This window comes from Podarcis raffonei, chromosome 5 (genome assembly GCF_027172205.1).
Source record: "Podarcis raffonei isolate rPodRaf1 chromosome 5, rPodRaf1.pri, whole genome shotgun sequence".
In the NCBI taxonomy this organism is placed as follows: domain Eukaryota; kingdom Metazoa; phylum Chordata; class Lepidosauria; order Squamata; family Lacertidae; genus Podarcis; species Podarcis raffonei.
In genome coordinates, this window is record NC_070606.1 from 21,002,986 (window position 1) to 21,022,808 (window position 19,823).

Genomic DNA, 19,823 nt, shown 5'->3' on the forward strand with positions numbered 1-19,823 from the left:
ATACACATTGACTATGAAGTTGGTTAAATATTAGCTCAAGAGCTACACAGAGCAAAGCTTCTGGAACCTTCCCTAGAATTCATGCATCTTGTACTCACATACAACTTTCTGATATATGGAACACACGTCTCCAGCTATTTTTAAGTCAACCTTTATAAGTAATTAGAAAATTAAGAAACATATTTCAAAAGTGTTCCTTGATCTCAGGCCTAACCCTGTAACCTGAGCACAGAGGATGGCTGGGTATTGGTCATTCCAATGCACAAGAAACTAAATCAATGTTTCCCAAACTTGGGTGTCCAGCAATTTTCAGACTGCAATTCCCATCATCCCAGACCACTGGTCCTGCTAGCTATGGATGATGGGAGTTGTAAATTGCTGGAGACCCAAGTTTGGGAAACCCTGAATGAAACTTTCCATTATTTGGAAAGGCAGCTTATAACAATGGAACGTAGTTGCTACATGGCTAATTTCCATATCACTACCTTGGTAAGGAAGAGGAATCACTGAAAAGATTATGAAAGAGCTTTAGCACTTGGAACATCTTGTGAAGCGCTCTGAAAATGCATGACGTCACAAACAGCTGTGTCACAAACAGCCCTGAACGTTTCACTTATTTATTCTCTGTATAAACATTGTATCACAACAGATAATTATCGGCTTTGGCTCTTATATATTTAAATGACTGCAGCCATATATCATGTGATGATTAGAAACTATTTACTCTCAACTATGTGCTTCTTCACACTAGCGTATAACATATCATTAGTCTGCTCATGACATTTCCCCAAAGCATCTTAAACACTTTGTGGGCTGCGTCAATCAGACAGTCAACTCTCACAGGGACAAAGAGCCCACAACTCCCAGACAAGTAATTGTCTGATATATGATCTATATGTGATGTGCTGCAAGCACAGCCCCAATTCAGCAAGAAGCACTGCTCTTGCAACCTTGTCTAACCCTCACAGCATTCTTGGCAGGCACAGGATGACAGGCACAAATCAGCTTTTATACACTGTATATTTCACAAAATCTTCATATACAGTTCGGTCAGCTCTGGGCATAGCCTTGAGAATGGAGAAAGTATATGTAAATAATTTCACCTGGAAATAGTAGAGTCAAGGGAAACCACTGCAATGTAATTAGCTAAACAATTAAAAAACACAGCATGGTTTTTTTCCTGCATAAAATGGAGAAATAGTTAATAATTCTTCCCCTTCTTTCTTTTTTGATTAGGTACATAAAACCAAAATAAATAGGCAAGCTGGGAGGTTCCCACCTGTTGGGTGGGGATTGTTGACATGATTTGATATTCTCAATGATGACAGGGGTGTGGAGAGGAAGAGATCATTTATAGGGGCCTCTTGCTTGGCTAGACCCTTTTGAGAGTTTCATTTACAATTTCACAAGTTGAAGAAACCACAAACACCGCACACCTTATAACAATCTGATCCAACACAGAAATGTCATAAAACATAACTTTAAAATAAACATATATCAAATAGAGTAATATTCAACCATCCATTAGAATGCAATAGTACACAATACAAATTATTATCAGCAAATAATAATTAAACGGAAATTCACTCAATACAATAATTTCTAAACTATAATCAATTAAAAATAACAGCAAGTCACCATGCATAACACAATACAAATTGAGAAGCAAAGACACACAACTTATAAAATTATTATTTTTTTAAATTTCCCTGACCTTCTCTCTTCCCAGCTGCTTCTGCTGTTCCTAAAGTCATGATCTGGGAAAGGCTGCTAGGGCTGGAAGGTGGGGTAAGGCAGGTGGGAAAAGCCATTGTCTGATGGCCAGCACAAAGTCTCTCTCCCCTCACCTTCATGAAATGGCTCATGTAGTAAGACTGCTCATGTCTGTGTTGGCTTCCTAGTTGCTGGACTGCCACTCAGTCCAGTGCAGAGCCAGTGTCGCCCACTCTAGTGAGAAACTGACTGCCACCTTATACCACACCATCGCTCTGCCAATGCAGAGCCACTACCAACCTAGTCATGCCTGAAAATCTCCAAGCAGACAAGGAAACATCCCCTTCACAAAGGAAAGCAATTCTGCACAGAGTCAAGACCATTGTTCCCTTCAGTCCTTAAAAAAATAAATCATGAGTGGTGGGGACAAAGCACCAAAGGTCTAAAGGATGTGGCCCTCAGCTGCCATCTTTTTCTTCTGGCATAAGCTCTGAGCTTTCCACCACAACACAGTACACAAATTAAGTAAATACATCAAAACCACTCCTTGAAAAAGCTGCTCCAGTTGACTTTCTGCCTGTCAGGTAGGCAGCTCTTAAAAGGTCAAGAGTTTGCCGGTAAAAAAAGAGCCTGAATACATTTGGCTTGAAAGTCTTAAGTTCCCGTGCTTTTAATTGTTTTCAATGAAGCATTAAGGCAGAGATGGGGAGCCTGAGGTGCCTCATTTTGCCAGCTTCGGGAAGGCAGCTTGAGGGCAAGTGGGGGGGTCACATTTTGGCCTTGCTCCAGCCCAACCCCAAAAGAGTGAAAAGGCAATGTGCGGCCCACAATTTATCTGGCAAAATATTGTTGCGGGCTACTTGGTATTAACAGTTTGGTGCCCTAAGCTGGAGAGCTACTGGTGCCCCATCTCTACATTTATGCTTCCCCCCCCCAAAAAAAATCCTTTATGCTGGCAGCCCTAGGAAGACGGTGGCCATTTTTAGTTTTCTGCCCAACTTAAGACTGTAAGAGCCCACCTTCTGTACAGCTTTTAACTTTTTGTTATTGTTGTTTACAGCACATAATAATAATGATAATGATAATAACGTATTACCAGTGCTTTTTTCCGGAAAAAGAGGTGCTGGAGGTCCCCATGAACGCCTCCCTTGCTCTCTTATAACGGTAATGGCTCCCACCTGGGAGATGCAGGAACTGAGTTCTAGCAAGTTCCGACTTAAAAAAAAAAAAAAAAGTCCTGTGTGTTACTATTACATTATCAGCACCTGCTGTCACTCCCACCCATTTCTGCCCTACATTAAGGGGGTGAGCAAAGGCGCTTGTTTTAGTAATGGGCAACCGGCTTCCTCGGGTGTCCTTGTTCGTTTGTTCTTGCCCCATTTCATCCTCACACAACAAACCTGCGGCAGTAAATGAGAGGACTCTCCTTCCTTGGAGGTTTATAAGCAGCGGGGGGCGGGGCCGATGGCCACTTGTCGTGGATTACTTTAGCCGAGATTCCTTTGTTGCTCGGGGTTGGACTAGATGACCCCCGGGGGTCCCTTCCACCTTTACAACCGCAGGGTTTTTGCCAAAGGCCGCCAAGACCTTCGAAAGCGCCCGAGGAGGGATTTGAGCGCCTGAGCAAAAAACACGTATTTGAAGTGAGGGAGGAGGAGGAGGAGGAGGAAGTAGCAGTGAAGAAAAGGAAAGGGGGAGAGAGAAGGAGGAAGAAGAGGAAAAGGAGGAGAAGCGGGCTTCCCACCCTGGCGAAGCGCTTAATCAGCCACGAAGAATGAAGCGCCGTTGCCGCCGCCTTTCACGCAGCCGCGCTCTCTGTGCGTCCCTCTCCCGCCTCTGGGGGCGCTGCGGAGGCGGAGGAAGCGCTTAAAAAGGGCCCGAGCCCGCCGGATGGCTGTTCAGTTCCGGCCGCTTTTACGCACAGAGACGCACGCGCGCCTGCCTGCCCGCCTTTTGAGTGACCGCGCCGAAGTTTGGCTCCGTTTCCAGCCACCGCAGAAGGACTGCTTGCTTGGTGCCGCCTGCCCGTCCGTCCCTCCGTCCTTCCTTCCATTCTTCCTTCCTCCGCGCCGGCAAGCCGCCGCGATGTTGGCGCTCAGCTCTGCCCGCCGCCTGATGCTGCTCCTGGGGCAGCCTCAGCAGTGCCGGGCCGCCGCTGCCTCCGGGGAGCTGCTGCTGCTGCAGGTCTCCTCCGAGGGCGCCCTGAGTCGCGCCTGCCGCCGTGCCTGCAGCGACCACAAGCGCGACGACGGCGACAGCGACAACCCGCTGGTCTACCTGGACGTGGGAGCGGACAACCAGCCCCTCGGCCGGGTCGTGTTGGAGGTACGCGCCGCTTCCTCCTCCCTGGGCTCTTTAAGCGGGGGGCGCGGGGTGGGCGCCTTCCCGCGTCCCTCAGGTGCCCTTGGAGCGTTTCGGGGAGGGCAGCCGAACTTGTTTTATTTATTTATTGCATTTGGAGACCGCCTTTTCTTCCCAGGAGCAGTGGGTTAGGCAGAGAGACGGTGGCTGTCCCAAGGTCACCCAGTGAACTTAATGGCTGAGTGAGGATCTGAACCCTGGTGCCCCCATATCCAATTCTCTAACCGTTATACTGTCAGGGGCTTAGCTTTGCCTGTATCAGCGTTGTTAACAGACATCGCTGGTTTTTTTGTTGTGTAAGGGATCCATTGACACTTATCAAAACTCTGCAGCTTGGAAGGGAGTTCTTCTCACTTTGCAAGGAGCAGGCAAGAAAGTCACCACCTGTTGAATTTACAGTCTGCTTGTTACAATACGGTTGTTAAATATTTTTAGGGCTGACGCCCTCTCCCTCCCTATCAGCAAAGCTCTTGTGTCTATAAAACAAACAGGGTGAAAGTTCTTTAACTCAGATTGTTGAATTTCTTCAGGGAAAAAATGGGGCCCCAAAGATAGCAACCTAGAGAATACGCATTAAGCTTTTGTACTACTGAAGAGTGTAGCCTTGACTATTCATTGCTTTTTTCAAGGTGCCTTTTTGGGGATGTCTCCTTGAGCCAAGGGCACTTACTTAGAATAAATCAACCTGCTTTGTTCTAAGCAAATGGACTGTAAACATTATTTAGAAATTAAGGATTTAGTTGATGAAAATATGGGTCCTTCATCCCCTTTTGATGTATTTGTTGATGCCAATACAGTATGTATATTCCAAGATGAAAGTTAACCCCATTCCTTCTCAGCAGAGTTCTCTTGAGGGAAGTTTACTTGTTGGAGGCAGAAACCGAGATATTGGCATTTCTCCAGAGAAAAGGGAATTCTGTAACATTTGGCAACTACAGAGAACCCTTCTTTGCATAACCTTTGCTGTAAGAGCTTGACACAGCCATAGGATGGCACCTTTTGAATTTGAGATAGTAGGGAACAAACCATGTACTCATATTTGTGTCAAGACAACTTAATCAGGAATTAATTAAGTTCAGGTTTGGGCATGTGCCCTACAAATGGGAAATATATTTTTATTAGAATTGTGAATTCTTATCTATTCTAAAGGTGATTTTTCTGGGGGAGAGAATCCCTCCCCCAAAAGGACTGCTAGTCTGAAATGAATTCTTTTGGCGAGCTTAATTTAGTGGCTTACATTGAGAGTAATAGAGAAAGTGATATCTGTGTAATAGAATTTGGGGGAGAACTGTATTGGACAGGCTACAAGAAGTTGTTGAAGGTCTTTGGTCCCTCATGTATTGCTTGGAGACCTCAGGGTCCTTCTCTTTTCAGGATGTATAGCAATGATCCCACAGGTACACCAAAGAGAGATGCTATTTCCCCTCACTGACTTAACTCCACTTATTGTTGACATCACCTGGAGTCTTTGATTTAATATTCCAATAGGGATTATTGGACAACAAATCTTACATACACTAGAAACACAGTTGCAATGTTGGTCCTAAAGAAAATGAATAGGGGAAGCAAGTAAGATGTTTTCTTTCGGACCAAATAATCTTCAAAATATTAGGCGCAAACTGCAGGACTTGAGTGTTTGTGGGAAATAGGAGTGAAGTATATGTTGTACTAGCTAGGGCCATGCTTTTATCTATCCAAGTCCCCGCTGATTTTTCAGACAAAGCAATCATTCCTATCTGAGTCAACATGTTAACAGAAAAGAGGAGCCAAAATGATCAAAGGGATGGAGCAACTCCTCTATGAGGAAAGGTTGCGGGATTTGGGATTTTTTAAGTTTAGAGAAAAGGCAAGCAAGAGGGGACGTGATCGAAGTGTCTAAAGTTATGCATGGAGAGAGTGGCTAGAGAAAAGTTTTTCTCCATCTGACACTGGATTTCATGGGCATCCAATGTTGGGAGATTCAGGACAGATAAAAGCACGTCTTCATGCAGCAAATGGGCTGTGGAACTCGTTTTCCCACAGGTAGTGAAGGCCACCAACGTGGATGGCTTTAAAAGATTAGACAAATTAATGGACAAAAGGGCTGTCACTGGCTACTAGCCATGATGGCTGTGTTCTACCTCCACAGTCAGAGGCAGCAAGGTTCCCAAATACCAGCTGCTGGGAACCAGAGGAGAGGAGATTGCTCTTGTGCTGATGTTCTGCTCCCCAATTTCCCACAAGCATCTCTGGTTGACCACTGTGAGAACAGGATGTGGGATTAGACAAGCCCTTGGCCTGGTCCAGCAGGCTCTTCTTACGTTGTATGCCCATTATACCTTTTATGATAAGGGTAGTACAAATACTGCGGTGTGGAAATGCTTGCTCATGATCTGATCACACTAAATTGTTCCAAGGATATTTATGGAGATGATAGGAAAAGACAAATAGGTGCGGTAACTTTTATCCAATTAATAATTTTTCTGAGATATCCTTTATTATAATGTTCAGGCTATCTCTAAGCCTGGTTGCACATGACAAGTCAAAATCACTTCCACATAAACAGGAGCAGAAGCTTTTTGAGAGCCAATTCTTTTTTACTCCATAGTATCTCTGTGCCCCAAATCCGATGTTCACAAATTTGAGGTTCCCAAAAGCACAGACGTGTTGGAAGGCAGACATGTGTGATAAAAAAAAATGTTAATAGGCTACACTTGTAGGTTGCAAGTCTGAGCAGCTCACACTTGAAGTAACTGTCAGTGATCTGATTAAGCTTATATGCACATGGAGATGGTATTGTATAAAAATTGGTTCTCCTTTGTTTTTTCCATGTACCTTTCTAGAAGATGATCTTAAATGCTTGCCAAGTCATGCATATGGGAATCTCTTGGGAAGGTTATGTGGGAGAAGCATTCCATTGTAATCTTCCTACAAGCAATTACATGCAGGATCACTTGCAAGAACCATGAGTGTTAAACCCCGTGTCATTAAATTGACCTAATGACACCCTCAGGTGATTGTGAGTAGACTCACAGACAACATCACATGATGCTAAGCAAGCAGGTCACAGACAAGGGTGTTCAGAATAAAAAAAGTTATACATTGAGCTAGGGCTGCTTCTTCTGTAATTGCAAGCATCTTTAACAACTCCTTCTCCAGTGCAATCTACAGTACTTAACTGATGAAAGGAGTAAAATTGTAAAAAACTGATGATGCAGTAAAATTCCATGTTGTGAAATTTCTATGCTGTGTGTGTAGATCTTCACACATGGAGATTTCTTGCCCTTTGCCCTTCCCCTTCCTTTTTAGTTTCAAACCGAAACTACTGGGGTTTTTTTTAATTATGGGCTGTTTGTAATAGGCTTTCTGAATGTGTCAGAGAATTTGGAAGTTGGTGAATGCTGGTGTAGCTCTGGTTTCTAGTAATTCTGCTGAACTGACTAATTTTTCATAGAATTATAAAGTTGGTACTTGGTGCAGGTTAGATCTTTTTGCTTTTAGCTAATACTGTGGTATTTTGTTTTGTTTTTTTAAAGAATGGATTATATATTTTATATTACATTGGATAATGTGTTCTCTCTCTCTCTCTCTCTCTCTCTCTCTCTCTCTCTTTCTTTCTCCTCCTAATAGCTGAAAGCTGATGTGGTGCCAAAGACTGCAGGTAAGACAATACTTTTGCCAGTTCCTTATTGAATTTTCAGGGTTATGTAATGTTGGTAAGAAAATGAAGGAAAATTGAAATGCTTTTTCCGAAACAAAAATAGTGTCTTAAAGTTATAGTCAACAAGGTGGTTGCAGGGAAGGAGTAGAAAGGAGATCAATTTTTTTAACTTTATTTTCCCTGTTTGTAGCACAGATCCTTTCCAGGTTTGGTTTTGTGTATTATATACTCCCAACTTTTTGGAATCCTAAAATTATGAGAATTGTTGAGCAAGCAAAGTTCATATGTTACATAAACTTGAGTTTTCACTTGAATAATTCTGTTGATTCTGCTCTGCTCCTACCCAATGTTGATCTTTTCATTTCTTGCTGTGTTTGCTTATCCACACTTGCCTTTTGCCCTGCTCTTTCCAGGCACATGTCCTCTCTTAAAAGCTCTGTGTCCAAGCTGCTTTTTGTTGTTGTTGTTCTTTTGCCCCAAGCTTTCCTTGCAAAAACCAGCTCTTTTAGCATTCAGTTGGAGCAAATATCAATTCAAGTTTTCTGTGGATTACAGTTTGTTCTGATTGAGCTTTAAAGAGAGGGTTTTCATGGGGCAAGCTCTGGAGCAAAAAAGGGGTTGCTTGGACATGGAGCTTTAAAGGAACATTATCTGTATGAACATGCACTCACGTCCTTGTTTCATAGAAACTCATGACGTGACCAAGGCTACAATCCTATATCCACTTTTCCTGGGAGTAAACCTCACTGGACTCAATGGGATTTAATTTCTGAGTAGACATGTGTAGGATTGTTTTAAATCAAGTTCATGTAGATCTACCGGTACATGTTTAATTGAGCAGCTGTAATTGTGAGCCCTAGTTTCTCATCATTCTGTGAGTCTGTGTGCCCATCATCACTTCATTGCTGTTGATTTTTAGCTGTGCAAAAATACATTAAGATGATAAGCTTGTGCAAATATTGGGCCAAATCCAGCATCTTTTTATATTTGAATCCTGCACATGCAAGAGTTTCCTGCGCACAATGGAGAGTGTCAGTGTGCTTGCATAATTTTCCCTCTTGCAGAAGACAAAGAATCCCTAAATCATAGCAACTATAAATTTTTTAGAGGCAAGTAAGAATTTCCAAGAAGGGTAATTACAGCCCAGCTGTATAGTGCCTATGTATTGGCACTATTGGCAAGTATATTTAAGAATAAGCAACAATACTGTGATCAAGAGCTTCATGGTATGCCTAAAATATTACCACCAAATGCACTAGGATTCTGCTGACAACTCATTGTTGTCTGCAGTCCTTCATTCTTCATGGGATGCCTTGGTCCTGACCCTTCTAGAATTGCCTTAGTGTATGGTGCAGGAAGTGTCTGTGCAAGAGGGATGGAACAGGGTGCCGTGGGCATCCTTTTAGGCCTGAGTGCCAAGGTGCAGCATTGCACCCCAAAACCTGTTTTCCCCTCAGGTAGTAAGCCTGTTTCTGAGTTGGGGTCTACAGTTGGGGATTGACATGATGGAATGCATATGGAAAACTAGTGCCCTGGAGAGAAGCGTTACCTGGAATAACCTTTTCTCCCTGATTTTCTGTGTACATTCAGACATGTCAGCCTCCCACCACAACCTGAAGCAGTATAGTCCAGACATGAGTTTGCCACCTTTCCTTAGGTTCTCCATTGAAGCTGAAGCTCCGTTGAAGCTTGCGAAATTGCACAGAGTTGATGTCAGCTATTTGCATGCCTAAAATGTCAAGGCCCTTTTGCCCTTACAGATTTCAGGTATGCAAATCTCAGCAACCAGGAGTGGCAGGAGGAGGTTTATAGTAAATGTAGGAATCATTGCACACACCCCTGGTATAATCCCCCCCCCCAAATCTTTTTAAAAATCTGTTCAGAATATTGCATTGAAGCACGCTCTATGTTGGATGGATTGTGTTTTCATTGCTTGTATAGCTGTACAAAGTGTTTTGCCATGGTTGTCAAGCTTCCTTGTTAGTAACAATGCTGCCTTTTCCCCTTTCCATCCCCAGAAAATTTTAGAGCGCTGTGCACTGGAGAAAAGGGCTTCGGATACAAAGGATCCACCTTTCACCGAGTGATTCCTTCTTTCATGTGCCAGGTAATTAAACTGGAGGTTTCTACTAAGCCACTTGAAGTTTTGAAAGAGCAGCTGAGGTGTAATTGGAAGAAATGCAATTTCCAGGAAAAGCCTTTGCTGCAGCACTGGAAAGTTCTTGCATTGTATCCCTGTGTTCAGCAGCAGTAGCAGCTGTCAAGTTGCCATGTAATAATCTTGTGAATTCTCAGAAAGTCAGTATACCTGGGTGGCGGAGCTAGCATCTTACAGGAGGCAAACTGACAGCTTCTGCGGGTAAACTCTTTCAGCCAGCTGTGGAGAGTTGTCTGTCTTAGGAGTTCAGCTCTATAAGAAGGGATCCACTTTGCATGTTCATGGATAACCTGGTTGCTAAATCATTCACAGACTATCTGAATCAGGGTCAGGATTTAATATGTAGAAGGTCCTTTATGGCAATCTGCTGAAAGTAAGTCCAGGCAGACAGACGTGCGAATCAAAATAAAAGGGAGGTAGAAAACGGGCTGAGTGTTACTTTGTCAACCACTGGCTAAACCAGGACTTAAAGGAAAATCACTGCTCAAAGTGCTGTCCTCCAGCCACCAGGCACAATCAAATAAACAGGCATGACACCTTCATTTCCAAAGGAATGAAATGAATTACTTCCTTTTGTTTTCTGTTGTGTCCTTTCTCCAAGGACCTCTGGGTGGTGGAGCAAATAGCAGTGAATTTCACTAGGGCGAAGAGCGGACTTTAAAAGCTGCAATTTACAGTGAAGTCTGGAAGCTGTAATTGGTGTAGTTAAAATTAAGTTAAATGAAGAGATAGGCAGATCCCAATATTTCCCTTTCCTGTGTTTACCTCCACGATTTCTATACTCACGATTTCTATACTCCACAAGCAGTTTAAGCAATGTTTGGGGATAGGGTGCTGTTTGTTAACTACATCTCTGGTGCAGTGTTTTCTGCCAATATGTGGCATTTCAAATGCAGGAAATGGGTATATCAGAGTATTATTTCAACACTGCATCTGAAAAGACTTACACATCTAGAAAGTTGGTACTGTGGATGTTTAGAAAATCATTGTTTAATATGAATAAATAACAGGTGTTGCCCAGTTTGCTTTGGGGGAGCCTTATGAAAACAATCCTAGTCTGTTTTACCTCTGCTAAAACAAATGGCTGTCTCACTAAAGGGGCCATTTGTTAGGAAAAGGGCTGACTGTTTGTGTGGAATTGTAATGAGCTTTGGTAGGAGAAAAACCAGCAAGTATATCTTTTGTTCTTGATCTCTGACATCATAATCTTCATTAGTGTTTGCATTAATAGAATAAATATTTGAAAGAGAAATATCACAGGTGTCTTTTAACTACACCAAACCTGGAAAGAGTATACATTTTTGTTGTATAATTGCAGTTAAATTAGCTAGTCAGCAAACTGTTTACCTTGTAGCATGAGTGAGGTGGCAGTTCCTTCTAATTTGGATGCAGATGTGTCCCAAATTTCTGTAAATAAGGCACAAAGGATTTTAGTTACACCCAGAATGGTGGAAAACCTGTGAACCTCCAAATCTTCTTGGACCTTCCATCAGCCTCAGTCAGCATGGCCAATGGTTAGGGATGATAGGGGTTGCAGTTCAACAACAGAAGGAGGCACCAGTTTCCCCACTATATATCCTAGATTTAAAGAAAGGAGACAAAGTTAAATCTGAGTATCTTCTTTGCTGTGGCCTAGAGAATTGTGGTTTTTCCTCTTGTACATAGTGGGTGCATTTCAACTATGTATGTAGCCAAATGCTTTTGAATGCATTTGAGATGAAAGCCCTTAAAATAATTACATTCTTGGAAACCAAACAATCTGCAAAGAAGCAAGACTGTGTTCCTGTTCTACTCAAGCCTTAAACCTTTCTCCCCTCCTTTTTTTTTTGGAATAATGTTGCCTTCTTCCACAGCTGCGTACTTTTTCTTCCTCATCTAAGGCAGCATAGGACTGACAGTGGTGACGGGTTAGGGACAAATATTTAAGCTGTTTAATGATGGGCTGCCACCAAAGTGTCTATTTTCCTTGTTTGCAGGACGTGATGTTGAAGGGAAAGAATAGTTCTTACATGCAAATAGTCTTCCTTCATAGTGTTGAAATCAGAAGGAATATTTGTCAGTAGGTGCTTGTGTCACAGTAGCTATGACAAGCTTCTTCCTAACTCCTGCCTCTTATCTCCTTCCCACAGATTCTTAGGAGTAATATTTTGAGTCTATGATGTAAAGTTCTCCAAGCAGGCACCTGATCTTAAGCCTCTCTTAAGATTGTGGCATTCATCTTCTATCCTCGTAGTAGGAATGCCTGTCACTTCATAACTAAAATGTGAAGTCACTGTGACGTAGCTAATTGGCAAAATTAGAGGTACTGAACCTTGACAATTTAAATGCTCCTAAATTATAGGGTGTGCTTTCACACTTGTTCAGGTATAACCAAGGGTATTGATGTAATTATTTCCCAGTTCCTTCCAAGTATAACCCACTGTTAATCATCTTAGGAACCTTTTTTCCTCTAAATGAAAGTGTACTAGTTTTTCATTGGGGCATGACGGCAGCGACCCTGTGACAACAAACCAAGCATGCGATTTTTCAGTAGCAGTTTTTGATCTTTCCTGGGGTGCAAAGTTGTTGTTGTTGTGTGATGCTCCAAAGTCCTTGTAGGTGCATTAATCTAGGCCAGCGTTTCCCAACCTGTTGCCTTCCAGGTGATGTTAGAGTACAGTTCCCATCACCCCCCAACCAGCTTGGCCAATGGTCAGGAATGATGACAGCTAGGGCTGGATGATGTTGGATTTTCAACATCGCAGTGTATTGCGAGCCAGACGTCACGGTGTGGCAATAAACTGTGATGATGAAAAAAAGCTGCATTGGCCCCAGCCAGCAAGGTGCTGGGTGAAACTGCCACAGCTGAGCCCCATGAGCTCCTGCCCCCAGCGGAGCCAACCCTGAGTCCCCCTGGGAAGGGCAGGCTTCGCACTTCCCAACTGAGCAGCCATGATCCTGCTCCTCTCATGCAAGCAGGAGTGGGGTTCGGGGCTCTTTTAGCTGGGGGAAACTTTAACAGAGCCCCCATCCTATCGCCTCCTCTTCCTGTTGGAGCAGGTGGGAGGCAAAGGGTAGAGGTTTGCTTAGTGCAGGCATAGGCAAACTCGGCCCTCCAGATGTTTTGGGACTACAACTCCCATCATCCCTTGCTAACAGGACCAGTGGTCAGGGATGATGGGAGTTGTAATCCCAAAACATCTGGAGGGCTGAGTTTGCCTATGCCTGGCTTAGTGAGTCCAAGGCTGAAGTGAGATTTGAAGTGTGAATTTGTAGGTCATTCTCCTAACCATCCTGCGGCACTAGCAACTCTGATGTTTAAAACCACTTTAAATACAGTATTTTGTATTGTATGTACTATCTGGCCATAAGTTAGTCAGCTAGAACAGGCATATGTTGTTATGTGTATGTACTTTGACAAAACTTGTATCCCTTCCAGGGTGGTGACTTTACAAATCACAACGGAACAGGTGGCAAATCAATATATGGTAGTCGGTTTCCTGATGAAAACTTCACCCTTAAACATATTGGACCAGGTAAGCAAAGTTTCCCTTCTTACATTTTTTTTTTTGCATGTTCCATTTGCAGAAAGGGATGGTGGAGGTAGGGCAGGCCTACACTTGAATTTCCAAGCCTATGTTGAAGTTGTTGATTGTATGGTAAGCTCATGAGCCAGAAGACCAGCTTCTGAGAATGACTAGGGCATTTCTGGGCCTCACGCCAATGTCTGAAGCAGATTATGGAAATCTGATAAAGATTTATTTGCATTGGTATTGTTAAGTCTCAAGTTCTAGGACAGAGCTTTTAAACAAGCATAATTAAAATGCCATATTATAGCCAGGTAGTGGTAATTTGAAACTGTTGTCAGTTATTAGTTGTGTTGAAATTGACAGCCACGATCTTCCGAAAGCTCAAAACTGCATGAGTTTGTTCCTCATGTTCAATAGCGAAAGAAAGAGATGGCACAGGGCAATATTCATATGTTCCCTTCATCCTCAGAACTACCCCATCAAAAAGTAGTAGTTAAGTTGCAGTTCTGTCTCAGATAGGCTATTCTGTGTCGGATATGCTATTCATCCTTTTAACATCTACATTGTTTAATTAGAATAGGCTGTGTGTGTGGTGTTGCCATTTGCCAAGCTGAGCTTAGGATTTGTTTGTCAAAAAGCAATAGAGTCAGCCTGTTTATAGACAAGTGAGAAGAGGTAACCTTGGATTCCTGGCAAAGGGGGTAGAATTAATTGGTCCCTCTTGCGGAAATTCTTTCATAAACCAGAGCCAGTGTCTGATTCTTCCAGTACAATATCAGATCTTTTTACTGCATGCTTACAATGGCATGTTTTGTGAACTCTCGGTGGAATAGCATTCTCTTGTTTTTTTCAAATGCAGGACCTAAAACAAAGAGGAGGCTTCATGCAGAAACTCCTTGAATGGCCTGTTAGGTTTTTTTGTTCTGTGTTCTTGTACAGTGATGTTACATTGCTGTCTTGATGTTGTTGCAGGTGTTCTCTCAATGGCCAACGCTGGACCCAACACTAACGGATCTCAGTTCTTCATTTGCACAGCTAAAACTGATTGGTAAGCATTCTGCAAACACACATGCGGAAGGGCTTGTTTTTGTAACTAGGCTTTCTCAAAGCTTGGCAAATTGCAAATGTTTGTGTTCCTTGCTAAGGAGCATGATGGAAGCAAATGGAATTGTATAGGATGTGAAAATGCCCTATAGGAGCTTTATACATTTTAAATAAGCAGTTAAGCCATTGCTTTAGAGGGAAGTGAGAGGCAGATGAGGATCATCAACCTGGGAAGGTAGCCTGTCTAGGAGAAGGAAAACTGATCCTAAACCACCTCTGCCTTGTGGGATATCTTTGGGAGAAGAAAAGGCTAAGTAGCAAATCCTACATAAATCCAAAGTGGAGTCCCTAAGACAGTTGAATGGCGCCTTGTACGCTTCCTTCTGGCAACTTCTGCAGCCAAGCTGGTGCCAAATGTATTGCTCTGCTTTCCTTTGAACCACATCGGTGAGGCCAAGAGGGGGTTTTTGTTGTTTGGGCAGCCTAGGACCCCCAGAGACACTGCCCAGGCTTGTGCCCCAGGAAAGGACACTGCTATTGCAGTGGTTTGACTTCACTCCCAGCAACACACTCGATTATTTCTCGAGACATACTGATGCCAACAACGACAAAAGCTGTTGCACTGGCTCCGGCTAATTTCCATTTAGAAGTGAGCTCCTCCTCAAGTGCTTCCTGTAAGCTCTGGTTTTAAATTAGAATACCTTAAACAGTACAGGATTAGATTTTTTTTAACGTAAAGTAGAACTCATCTGTTAATTGTCAATAATGGTCCCATTCAGAAAGAGGGTGATGCCATGTTATGCAAAAGCAGATGAGGAAAAAAGCCATAAAAAGCCAGTATAAAGGCTACAAAGGAGACGTGTGGGTTAGAAAACATTCACCCCAATCCCTAGAAAGCTCCATTTCTGCCTATAAACGTTTTGGTGCACCTGTAATAGGAATAGCAAATATATACTTGTATAACAACATACTGAGAAGAGTCAGATAAGTACAAGCCTCAGCACTGTTACTTAATTCTGCCAACGAGTAGATAGCATTGCTGTCTCCCATACGTAACTTTCCTACATGCCTAATGCATATTTGGAGGAAAACAGGCAGAGCACTGCATCATGTTTTCCTGCCTGCTAGTCAAACACTTAATGAGCACAAAGTCACTCCCATCGTCACATGTGGTGAATCAACGCAATATGCAAGTCAGAGAGTGCTAGAGGGCTAGAGTGACTTTGACTAACACACATCCCATAATGAGTATATAAGAATGAAAATGCCTTGAGTTGCTTGCTGGCGTTTGGTAGCTTTAGCACATGTCAGGTTCTGAGCCTTAACTGTTTGGTTGATTAGGCTAAATGCCATATTTGGGATTTGACAGGAGACCTCTGGTATTTTACCTGCTCTCCTAAGGGCTGGGTCAAATAACTTTGCATTGAATATGCAGACTTTAAATCGTGTCTCACACTATCCATCAGCCTGTGTCAGTGCAAAAAACGTTTGTGTAGAAGCCCAGTGCCCTCTTTTCACGGTCCAGTTCTCACAGAACATTCTAGAGTTAAAGCTACCTTGTCCAAGTTTCTGTGATGCTCCAGCCTATCCACGGCCACTTTAAATTTAGTTTTGAAATAGTACATCTCTCCAAAGAAATGTATTCATGGGAAAAAGCATGTCGTCTTTCCTAGCCCACCCAAATTTAAGCCTTTGACTGAGAGTGTCTGGGTATCTTTTAGTCTGAGAAAAGTCTTGCACCACAACCCCAGAAAGAAGTGGAGTAGAGCTTCGCAAAGATTGTTGGATCAGAAGCTGAGATAGAGCCCATTTGGACTACCCTGAACTCAGAACTATTGAACTGTCTGAGTGCTACACCAGTAGGGTTGAGCTACAGGTTGTCCACGCATCCATCTGCTCAGAAATGCCATCTCTAGGCACAAGAGCCCTCACAGAGGCATAGTGGTGGCCATATCTGTCAATTTTTATGCCACATCAAAACAGTGTCAAAATCACTTCAAGCTTATGGTTTGTAATTCTAGCTTGCTTAGATCCGGGTTTCCCAAACTTGGGTCTCCAGCTGTTTTTGGACTACAATTCCCATCATCCCTGATCACTGGTCCTGCTAGCTAGGGATGATGGGAGTTGTAGTCCAAAAACAGCTGGAGACCCAAGTTTGGGAATCCCTGGATTAGATGTTAACAGCAGTGGCTTCACAATGCCAAGCTGATTGCTAAGCTTCCTCCTGGTTTGGTGTGATTATTTCTTTTTAAGTGTTTCTGGCATGGAATAAAACCTTTTCAGTAAGAAGAAAATTATCCCATGTTTCAAGTCAACTCATTCTAGATTCCTTCCCATTCATACTGCTATTTTCTTTTGCCGTTGCACATTATTCCTGTTTGTATTGCAGGCTGGATGGGAAGCATGTTGTGTTTGGCCACGTGAAGGAAGGGATGGAGATTGTGAAAAAAATCGAGAGCCTTGGCTCCAAAAGCGGGAAGCCTTCAAAGAAGATTGTCATCACTGACTGTGGCGAGCTGAAATAAGTCAAGATGTGGGAGCCTCTGGCAAATCATTGATGCAAAACAAGGAATTTGCGTGAATTATTACTTGCACATTTCTCATCTGGATAAGACTTTTTACCGATAAGGATACTAACTCCTTGCTGAGCCATGATCAAGGACAATAGAAGTATATGAAGAATTTCAGTTTGGAAAATTCGTTTGATCTCACATGACCATATTCTGTTTTTTTGTTTTGTTTTTAAATTGTACTACTTTTTATTTAAGTGTTACACTGAAGGTTCTCTTCAGTGCTTTATAATGGAAAATACAAGAACAATGGCTGCTAGCAAAGGTCTGCTAAAAATCCTCTGAAGTAGCTTATAATCTGAGCTGGGAATCTTACAAGATTCTTAGAGTGGGGAGTAACTAAGTTTCTTACAAGTTAAAGATTATCCTGTGGTCTGGTTGAACTTGAACTCTCCTATTTCAAATGAATGTATTAATGTATGATCTCCAGCATCTGTGGAACAGCCATCAGAATATGGGTAGCTAAATGATTAACTGATGTGACTTAGGAGTTCAGCTGATTGATCAAGGTAACTTAATGAACAGTACTCTCTCCCCTCCCCTACTGAGCAAATACAACAGAAGGTGCTAAAGATCCATTTTATGCAAGGGTACACCAGTACTTGAAGTACGTGGAATCGGTGGATTTCCTACTTCTAAATTTCTTCCAGTCTTGGGCCATCTAGAGCTTTTAACAAAGGGCAGAATTAACTAATAACTACTTTGACTGCTTAGAATGTAATGCTTGTGACATGCTACTGTTAGGATTTGAATCTGGGAGCATGTTACCAGATCAGCCAGACATTCTGAAAGGAAATAGCCATACCTACATGACATGCAACTGTGAACTTTTTAAATGGAGCATGGGAAGGTCTTTCTTATAATGATTTATTATTGTTATTATTTAGTCTTTCTCTACTGTGATGGATCCACTGTGATAGCATCTCACTGTGTTCCAAATATAGTAGGTCTGATTTATGTAAGAGCTGGTATTAAATACGATTTTTTTGTGCTTTGACTTAAAACCAGAGTAAGTAGCTGAGAGAGGCTATGGAGATTGATAGAATCATGCAAGGAGGGAAAAGTTGAAGCAGTGGATTATTTTTCCCACTTAACTTGCTTCAGTCTCCACTTGAGTTACAGGACTGGAAGGTTCAGCTGAAGCAAGCTGAATTTAGGAAGAAATACTGAAACGATAAGGAGGCCCTTTGGTCCATATTCTGGATATATCTACACTAACACCATTTTAAATCATAAGTCTCCCTTACTGCACCGTCAAATAATTTTTGATGTTGGGTGAGTGTTTCTCATCCCCATCACAGATCCTACAAATTCCTATGGCACCCTGTGGGAAGGGGGGATGTTAAACAAATTTCTGTGGTGTAGGTGTATCCTAAATCACAGGAAAAGTGACCCACATAATTGGTAGCATTGTCACTTTCTCTCAGGTGTGTTCAAAATTCACTGCAGGCCAGCAGTGATGAACTTTGGGTCACAGGTACAGAGCAAGGAAGGATGGCTGAAACATCCTGAGATTCCCTGTGCTTGCACATGACTCTGAAATGGCCTGCTGAAACAAGCTGATAAGTGTGTTCTTGGAGCTGGCTCCTGCTTGTGGATAGCACATGGCTTCTGTTGAGGGGAAAATGAAACGGGGAACCTTGCATGGCTCTTTTTAACCAGATCTACCTTTTTAATTTTTAAGTTCATTATAGTGAATGGCTATTGGGAGCTGAATCTGAGCATTTGGTAAAGTAACTATATAAAATGTGAATACCCTTCTATGATGTGAGTGTTTTTCCCATAGCAGGTAGTATCTCTGCAGGTTGAAAATACTATATTTGCACTAGGCTCGTGCATGCAGTGAAAGGTTAATTTAAAAACAAATAGGATACCTCCGGTCAATTGTTCTTGCATTCTTTGAAGTATATTTGAAATGCTTAGCAATCTTAACTTGTTTGGCTTAGGTCGAGCATCAATAACTGGTATTTTTGTTACATGTTCGTTTTTGTATGTGTAAGGTCATTAAATACCTTTTTGTAAAAAGTGATGGCCAGTTTCTTTTCTATTTTTTTAAAATAATACTAAAGTTTCAAAAAAGTTACAAGAGTTACAAAAATGAAATAATGAAAAAAGAAAAAAGAAAGAAACAAAAAATACAAAATACAGAAAAATAGAAACAATTAAAAACAAATCAGTCTTTCCATGTCTTGTCTTTCATTTACTTATTTCCCTGACCTCCTCACACCTCCCTTTTTGTATTCTAGTTCAATAGTTGTTTCAGCAAATCCTTACCATTTTTGCTTTTATCTTAATAATTTATCTTAATATATTGTAACTTTACATTCTCACCTGTTAACAATCCATTTTTACATACCCCTTTGTAGCATTACTGCTAAAACCACATAACTTCATTCCAGCATCCTTCTAACATTCCTTAATTTTACAGTGTTTCTGTAAATAGTCTTTAAATTTCTTCCAATCTTCTTCTACCGAATCTTCTCCCTGGTCTCGGATTCTGCCAGTCATTTCCGCCAGTTCCATATAGTCCATCACTTTCATCTGCCATTCTTCCAGGGTGGGTAAATCTTGTGTCTTCCAGTACTTTGCGATGAGTATTCTTGCTGCTGTTGTTGCATACATAAAGAAAGTTCTATCCTTCTTTGGCACCAGTTGGCCGACCATGCCCAGGAGAAAGGCCTCTGGTTTCTTCAAAAAGGTATATTTAAATACCTTTTTCATTTCATTATAGATCATCTCCCAGAAAGCCTTAATCCTTGGGCACGTCCACCAAAGGTGAAAGAATGTACCTTCATTTTCTTTACATTTCCAACATTTATTATCGGGCA

At 42.1% G+C, this 19,823-nt stretch overlaps 1 protein-coding gene and 1 long non-coding RNA gene across 5 annotated transcripts in view; one reads left to right on the forward strand and one right to left on the reverse strand.

The window, feature by feature from the left end:
- LOC128413756 (uncharacterized) overlaps window positions 1-19,823 on the reverse strand; it is a 60,445-nt gene that overhangs the window by 25,987 nt on the left and 14,635 nt on the right. For 2 of the 4 annotated variants that reach the window (XR_008330436.1, XR_008330438.1), the window contains exon 3: window positions 11,220-11,279. This is a non-coding gene — a long non-coding RNA (uncharacterized LOC128413756). Of the gene's footprint in view, window positions 1-3,113; window positions 3,175-3,457; window positions 3,554-11,219; window positions 11,280-19,823 lie in introns of those variants that run through there. The other 2 variants (XR_008330439.1, XR_008330437.1) reach the window with 2 other exon arrangements.
- PPIF (peptidylprolyl isomerase F) lies at window positions 3,604-19,024 on the forward strand. The gene is made up of 6 exons (XM_053388165.1): window positions 3,604-4,038; window positions 7,684-7,714; window positions 9,733-9,821; window positions 13,291-13,387; window positions 14,354-14,429; window positions 16,815-19,024. The coding sequence occupies exons 1-6, from the start codon at window positions 3,604-3,606 to the stop codon at window positions 16,948-16,950; spliced, it is 864 nt and encodes a 287-aa protein (XP_053244140.1). The 3' UTR covers window positions 16,951-19,024.

Excerpts from the sequence above, each read along its gene's own strand:
- PPIF (XM_053388165.1), top strand. The coding sequence starts at position 3,604 with ATGGCTGTTCAGTTCCGGCCGCTTTTACGCACAGAGACGCACGCGCGC. Across the intron at positions 13,388-14,353 it reads CCTTAAACATATTGGACCAG|GTGTTCTCTCAATGGCCAAC; the intron begins GTAAGCAAAGTT and ends ATGTTGTTGCAG. Across the intron at positions 14,430-16,814 it reads TGCACAGCTAAAACTGATTG|GCTGGATGGGAAGCATGTTG; the intron begins GTAAGCATTCTG and ends TTTGTATTGCAG.